General features: G+C 39.3%; 1 protein-coding gene across 3 annotated transcripts in view; it reads left to right on the forward strand.

Moving 5' to 3' along the window:
- The first annotated feature begins 483 nt into the window (after positions 1-483).
- Positions 484-8,375, forward strand: part of MTMR7 (myotubularin related protein 7) — a 48,628-nt gene continuing 40,736 nt past the window's right edge. Inside the window, exons 1-2 of one of the 3 annotated variants that reach the window (XM_068681495.1) lie at positions 484-607; positions 788-885. In XM_068681495.1, the coding sequence (XP_068537596.1) occupies positions 862-885 (24 nt within the window). In that variant the 5' untranslated portion in view covers positions 484-607; positions 788-861. Of the gene's footprint in view, positions 608-787; positions 886-1,893; positions 2,098-8,375 lie in introns of those variants that run through there. The other 2 variants (XM_068681497.1, XM_068681494.1) reach the window with 2 other exon arrangements.

An 8,375-nucleotide genomic window follows, 5' to 3' on the forward strand; every position in this document is an offset into this window, starting at 1 on the left:
ACAGAATATGATAGTGATTCCAAGATGGTTAGAGATTTATTCATGACTGTATGGGGCTGTGGTCTGGGGAAATCAGCTCTCTAGCAATTCTTTTTGCCTCAAGAGGTAAAAAGAGTTATCTCTTGGGCCAGGTAAGGAAAAGACAAGACAAGAAATTTCTTGCAGAAGACTGAAAAATGTGTAACACAAAAAAATCTCCCCCTGCTCCAATCTGAGGATGCAGCAAAACGGTTAATTATTGAGACAGACCCGCAGAGCCTGAGACAAACAGAATCAGTGCCTCGGTTTCAATAAGCACGGCTTTTGTCTTTGGGATACTGCGCACGCCGGGCCAGGGAACAGCTAAACACAGGGGGAGGCCATCTCAGCCAGAGCTCCCTTGGCCGTTTCCGAGCCTTTTTCTGAAAGAAAAGACCTCGCCATGTCGTTTCGGACCAGACGGCGAACTGCCGCAGATCCTCCCCCGGGCTGTGCCCCGCGGTGCCCGGGGCCGGGCCGGGCGGGCGGGCAGGATGCGGCCCCGCCGAGCATCCCCGCCGGCGGTGCTGCATGGCTGCTGCCGGGGAGGTGGGGCCAGCCGCTGACCTGCCCGCACCGACACACACAGGCACGTTATCTGCTTTCAATAAATAAGTACCTTTTTTTTTTAATAATCTTTTTTTTTTTTTTGTATTTTATTTTCCCTACCTGCGCAGAAAAGCGCGGGGAGAAAAAAAAAAATACTATATATATACATATTTACATATATATATATATATATATATATATTTCTTTTTTTTTTTTAAAGGAGGGGAAACTGGGAGCGAGCCGCAGGTGTGGATGGCTGCCTGGCTGGCGTGAAAAGCGGGGCCCGGAGCCACCATGGAGCACATCCGGATGCCCAAGGTGGGTCCTGGCGGCCGGGCAGCGGGATCAGACATGCAGGCAGGATCCGGCCCCTGTGAGGTGGTTTCATCATCATCATCATCACCACCATTATTATTATTATTATTAGCCATTCTGCTGTTTCAGGGGCTACCCTCGGCCCTGTTCCTGCTACTCTAGTGGGCGAGCACAGCGATGTGGGCTGGGGATTTATGGGGCTCCTGAGTTGCCTTGTCTGTGCCTTGAGGGTAATCAGAGAGGGGCACTCTGCCTTTTTTCCACCTTTACTGCATCCCAGCATGTAAGATCTGGCCGTGAATTTGTTTAGTTTCTGTAGGCCAACAGTGTATTCCTTCTACTTGTCCATCTTTCCAAGCATAAAGCCTGTATTTTTTTTTAATTATTTTTAAATTTTCGTCTTGCACCAAAAAAGAAGACACAGTTCTGACACACACAACAATTCATTCAAAATAGTGCTAAAAATAAACAGCAGTATGTCAGCTTGAATTGGGGGTAGGAGATATTTTTATTTTATCTAGTTATTTCTGTACTCCCTAAAAGATCTATTAAAAGTTATTTGTTTTGTGTACATGTTACATTAGTTATATAACAAGCATTATGTAATATTTGTTTATTGCTAATATCTAGTATGAGGACATTAATTTGAGATGAGATTTGTCTTGCTCAGCTTAGATTTTTGGGCCTTTTGGTGCTAAACTGCATACATTAGGAATGTAGGTATTATAGGAACTGCCCTTCCTCCCCTCTTATTTGATGAGCTGTCATTTTGCGTAAGGAAGGCTCTCAGAACACCAATCTCTCCTACCACAGGTGAGAAACAATCAGTGAAAGTTGCCTGCACAGGTGCTTCTGCACATTGGCTGAAGAATGTTGAAGGCACAACTGAGAAAGATAATGAAAGCAGATGAATAAGGGGGGGGAAATCTTAAATCTTCACACTTGTTTTGAACAAATGGCCTCAGCAAGCCCCTATTATGCGCAATGGAAACTTTTACTACAAGCAGGTGTCTTAAAATGTTGCTATGCATATGTAAAGCCCCTTTCTGTATCAGGCAGCTGTGAGAAGGCCTGGTACTGATGGCTGAAGACTTGCCCTGGAACCTTTCCTCAGTGGGATTTGATTCTGCTGTCTCGATTCCTGGCATCCCCCTATGTGGTAGCTATGCTAGAAGCTATGTCTCTGGTATAATCAAGCAGTTTAGATGGCTTGAGGTAAAGGTGCATTTAAATCCTTTAGAAATCCTTCCATAAATGTATAAAAGCTAAGTGAGTATTGATGTGTTGAAATACATCTCTCCAGTTATTCCTAAATACAGTCACGTGTCTATGTTTCTACAGTTACCGGGCAGAACTGATATCTTTGATTTGTTTGTTCAGAAAAACTCAGCTTAAAATGAGTGACAAAAGTTTCTTTTTTTCTGGTTTGTTTGGGTTTTGCTGAATTTCTAACTGATAATTTGGAGTTTAATGTTAAATGAATTTGAGCCCCAGCAATGTAAAAAGAGATAAGATAGAGCTATGTTAATATGAGGATATTCTCACTGTATTGTGTGAAAGTTGGTCTCTAGTATCGTGTTTCCTGACCCCATCCAATTTTGTCCTGAAAGAAGCTTGATGAGCAACTGCCCTACTCTGTAGAGGTATTTATTCTGAAATAATGGGACTTTGCCAGATTCCCAGCTACTTTGAAAATCAAGATAAATCCCATGCATTGAAAGTTAATGAACTTAATAATACTGGAAAACAAAATTCCTACCCCAAGTAAAAGCTTTTCCTTCAAAAGGCAGTAAAAAGCATGATGTGCATTAGGACCTGGCAACTGTTTTTGATTTTAGTTGAAGTACAACAGTATTGATTTACTGTTTGTAAACATTAAAATAAATCCAATATAACATAGCCATCATTTAAACAAAATAATAATAAATAATAATAATAATTTAAAAAGTGAAGTAATTCCATGTTGTTTGGACAAATAATTAATTTAGGTCATTACTGCGTGCCTGACAGTGGCAGTGGGAGAGCCTGTCCACCTTCTGCATCCTGTCAGCATCCCTGGTTGTTGCAGTAAGGTCCAGCCCTCCCTGCTTTGATTTGTGTCCATTTATGGACCTCTTGTGCGTGAGTTCGCCAAAAACCTTTCTGAACGTGCTGACACCCGCTGCCTCCACAGCCTGCGTGGGAGCAAATTCCAGAAGGTCACAGCTGTAGAAAGAATTACTTTTCTCTTATCTGTTAAAAAAAATCTTAGTAGTTTCATTCACGACCCCCTGCGTCTAGCTTCAATGATTTGGTAAATAACAATTCATGTTCACCTTATCCATGTCTTTACCATAAATCTTGATAACAGCCCACCCAATTATGATAGTTTTAGGGAAATGTCAACAATGACCCCAAGACCTCTTCCCTTCGTGGAAACTAGCAGATCTGAGGCTTTGTAGGACTTCACTGCCCTACTCTTTCCTTCCTATCCTTTAACCAGTTTTAGGTCTGTAAGTGGAGCTTTCCTCTAGTACCATAGCAACTTAGTTTCTCTAATATCCTTTGATTGTCAAAAGCTTTTTTGAATTCTAAATATATCGAATCTTCTGGGTGACCTTTACCTATATGGCAGCATCACAGCTCCAGTGGGATTTCCTACTGCAAAGGCCATTCTGAGTCTTTCCCAACAGACTGTGTACATCCACCTGCTCAACAGTCCTGTTCTTCCACATGCTGTTGATGTGATGACATGATTTTGCAAATGGTACATTGCCTAGTCTTGCACCGGAAGATGTAATGCCTTTAATTCTACTCTTAAAGAGTTTAAGTGCCATCTCTCCTTAATAAGCAAAAATAGCATGTCAATAGCAGAAATAGAAACCACTTGACAGCACAGCTTTTCTTCATTATTTTTGAAATGGTATTCCTTAGACCTACCGGAGAACAGATAGATGAGTCTCTAACACACTCTTTTATGTAGCAAATGCCATCGTCTTGTTGTGATATTATCAGTAGAATGGAGAGTGAACGTTTGATGTGTGCTTATACAAATATACACAGGCAGTAATGATGTAAATATCACAATGAAAATGTCATCCTATATATGAAGACTGTAATTTGAGTATTTAAGAGTTGCTAACTGTCCTGCAGAGCTAAGTAGAATGGTATATAATTCCAATAATCAATTTAAAATTAAAAATGAATAATACCACTGTCAGCTATTAGTGTGGACTGAGCAGCAAGATTGCCTAGGATAACTGCCCAAGCCCAAAATGTGATAAACTGCTCATAACACCCATAAAAAGCTAATAAGTAATACTTCGATGCAGACTAGAAGCACATCTTGTTAACATCCACAGAGGCATGTCTGACCATGGACAGGTTGACAGATAAAAGCTCTAAATATTCACTTATTTCTTAGGGGGACTTCACACACTGTTGCTAGTCAGTTACTTTATTTTATTTACTTCTGTTCCATATCATTTGTCTTTGCATATTGGCAGCAGGCCTACTAAATGAGATTCCTATTATAAAGAGTACATCATATATATCCCTGGCGTAGCAGCTGTCTTCAGTGGAGTTAGTTCGGAAATTCATTTGGCTGAGTAACTCTTGTTAATGCAATACTTGGGATGACTTGAGTTGCTCAAGTGCTTTCATTTTTGTGATGCTATAGTGAGCTATTTCCTTTCAATGATCCCTTTCTCTGGCAGAATTTAAGATACAATGACATTTCTCATGATAATGACAAGTCTTTCTACCAGTATTACTTTACAAAATTAATTTCCAGCATCTGTAAATGAGTCGTGTTTCATTTTATTTTAAATCTATTTTCTTTTTCATAGTTCTTTCTTTTTATTCAAACAACTTCATAATACAAGTCAGTTTTCCCGATGTCTCCATTGGGAATCCATATAACTTTCATCCATTTCGTATGTGACACATTAAGTCACTTACTGTGTCTTTTTGGAATAGTACTAGAGGAAATCCAGAGGTGCCTTTGATTTTGGAGGGTTTTGAGATAATTTCATTATTAGTGAAATTAAACTAACTCCTGCTGAAAAGAAATATTGCAGCTCCAGTGACTCACATAGCCAGAGCTGCTCTTCAGGTCTTGGATCTCTTCCTCCCTCACATCATGGTTTTTGTTTGGCTCATTCCCAATATTCTTATATATTTGTGAATACCAAATTCTGTCTTGTTATATTGGAAGATTTGGGATGTGGTTTACATCCCTGAGCAGTATTTCACCTGTCTGGATGTTTTACTTCTTTCTCTCAGGCTTATCAGTTTATAGTGTCACTGTTTTCCTTCTTTTGGAGTGTTTCTGTTGGACCCCACCTTCCCTCCATTCTTCATCATTTTATTTTCCTGACAGGAACTTTTGAATTAAATTGCTTTACATTGGCATGTTCTTACTTACCAGACAAAAAAAAAATATCTCCCAGAAGCCTGTTGTTGTAGCTGAAGTTCTGAGAAAGCACCAGCAGGGTTGTGATGAAAAATTTCCCTTTTCCTGGCTGTCTCCACAGGAGATTACTGGGGATCTGAGAACTGTCCTTCCTTCACGTCAGAAGTGAAATTGGACGTTTTAGAGAGTCTGAGCTCCACAGTGCTAAGTCAGTTGTCCAACCTGGAAATTTAACCATATGTAGCTCTTGGTTCCTGGCTCCATAGCTGACACCTGCAGCTCTCACAGCGCTCACAGCACATCTTAAAGTGCTGGGAAACTTGCCTTTGGCTGTGGACTTGAGAGTTCACTTCTGTGGAACTGTGAACCTGGAAGCTCAGGGCTGATCCAAGGCACTGGCCATTTCTGTTTGATGGCGGTAGCCACATGGACAGGAGATCTGCAGTGCTTAGGGCAAGGAGCCAAAGCAACTGTGGCAGATTCAGCACAGAAGAGTGGACAGTAGACAAAACCCTTCATCCTGTTGCTGGAATTTCAAAATTTAACAAGATTATAACAGCTTTTCCCCCTTTTTCTTGAGCATGGAGTGAGTGGACCAAATATATCCTATTTTGTCCAAGTAGGTTGTAATTTTTCTATTCTCAACATACTGAAATATTATCTAAATGATCTTACGTCAGTGTATTTTTTCAAACAACTTGATTGTGACAGAGGACTACAAATAAAACTCCGGAGTACAGTTTCAACTGAAATGTCACTTTTCTGCTTCTCTGGTGGAAGTTTGCCTTGTTTTTTTCTCCTGTTTGTGTCTATTAAAATAATCAGCTTCATCTGTTCACTACTCTTACACCTGCTTTCTCAGTCCTGTAATCTGAGCCATATTTCTCATATTTCTCATTAATGTGTGTTCTCTTAAAGAAACAGAATAGTACTTTTGGTCCTCTTCACCCATATCTAATTCTTAGTCTTTGGTTATCCTGTTGGAAGTTCCACGTGAAACAGGTTAAGCTGTTAAAACATGTCATATATTCATCATCTCAAAACTCTGTGCCTATGTATTAGTATTAGCCTGCGGGACAGCTGAACATTTATATAATAGCTAATTCAGACTCAACTAGTTCCTAGTTACATCTAAGCTAGTGAATCCAGGAGCATACTGACTTTTGCAAAGTGAATTACTTATTCAAGTGAGCAAAGGACCTGTCATACTAGATCAGGATAATTGTGCTTCTGGTTTAGAGACCAAAACATCTGATTCAGAATATTAACTAAAAGACATTTAGAAGAAGATGAAGGTAAGAATGATCCATCTGGGAAGCTGCTGCCAAAGTTATGAGCTGAAGCGACAACACTGAAGCCAGTGATCCAAAGGTTTTTTAAGGTAATGAAGGTGTTCCTCTGTTTTTAAAGGTCTCAGAAACCAGCACTTTAGTTTTTTTGGTTTTGGTTCTTTTTTCACTTGGTTTTCTTTATTTTACATTACCTTTGGCATTAGAGCCCTTTGATTCTGGATGCTTTTTCACTTTTGAAACTTGATTTTCAAACACATGCCTGTTCTCAATATGCACTTTATTTCTGTTTTTGTTGCAGTGTTGTTTAAAAAAAAAAAAAATCAAGTATCTTGCTTTTTCTCAGATTGCTTGAGTAGCAAGGCACTTTCTTCTGTGTGATATTCATATACTGTGTCACTATATTAACTGGAAAGGTAGTTTATATCCTATATTTCTAGTCTTGTTCTTTTTTTTAAATAAAAAGAAAATAAATAGGTTGCTCTGTTAAGTCCATAGTAATGTAAATATTTTCCTAATCCTGGAATTGGCAGGTCCCCTTTGGGTTTTTATGCCAGACTTTCATATTTTCAATAATGTGACCCTCAATAAAGAGGCAGCTGAATAAAGTCACAAAACAAGCTCTAAAAACATGGTTAACCACATGCTTTAATTTTCTGTCTTGGTATCTGTGTCTAATCCAGCAATTCTAAAACTTGTTGCACTGAAGATGGTACTGAAAGTCATTAGAACGTGCCTGCAGGATATTCTTTGATTTGTATTTTTGTGTAGTAGGAGACTGAGGTTGGAGTGAAGGATTTGGGAAGTTTGGCTTTGGAGTGGTCAAGGCTGGAATCTCTAAGCCTGCAGCTGGTGGACTCAAATGGGTGGTATTTGATCTGTCCGTGTCTGCTAGCTAGGGCAATGATCTATTTGGCACAGAAAGCGTACACTGCCATTTCCTGCCGTGAAAGCCAGATCCATACCATGAGAAAAGGGACTCCTACAGATTCATCTTCAATGCAAGTCTTTGTTGGCCTGTGCAGCTCAAAGGGATTGGTGCTGCTGCTCTGAAATAGACTGCTGAACAGTGCATAGTTTTGAATACACAATGGAGCAACTTGTATCAAATGGAGGAATTTATATATACATGTATACATACATGATTTTGTTCACTGCACCTTAGCTCCATGCCCAATTGTTTCTCCTTACTATAGATTATTGCTGTGCACAGGAAGTTTTTGTTTTGTTTTTATTTTTCAGAGCTAAGTCTAAATAATTTTGGAAAATGTAGTAAAATGCACTGACCTGTGAAATTCCTCAGTTGCTCCTTTCTTCTTTTCTAGATAAATGGGACTGAATGTGGACTGAAAGAGAAAACATTATGGAAAAACTTTGAGCTGTGATGTTGACACCATATTGCAATGCTGTATATGCCTGTAATAGGTTACAGTTCACTGCATCCGTTATACCACTGCTACTCAGTTGTGTATGCTAATAAGGTACTGACTTCCCACTTGTAGATCATAGCAGAAAATAGAGGGTTTTTTTAATCAAACAAATTGTTAGGTAGTATTTTCACTGTCTTGCTCACATACTAGTCATTCGTTATAACTTTTTTTTCCATCTCTTTTCCAGTATTTCAACTTAACTTCTGTCCTTTAATGAATTAAGTTTGTTTAGATTTTTCTTGAATGTTTTCCCCCACCCTGGCAGGTTTGCCCCGAGGAAGCTTTTTATAATGTTGAACTTAAGGTGTTTTTATTTAAATTTTATTATATTGGTATTTTTGGTTTGGGTTGATTTTTTTTGACATATGCAGCCTTCTGACT

The sequence above is a fragment of the Anas acuta genome, chromosome 4 (genome assembly GCF_963932015.1).
Source record: "Anas acuta chromosome 4, bAnaAcu1.1, whole genome shotgun sequence".
Lineage (NCBI taxonomy): Eukaryota > Metazoa > Chordata > Aves > Anseriformes > Anatidae > Anas > Anas acuta.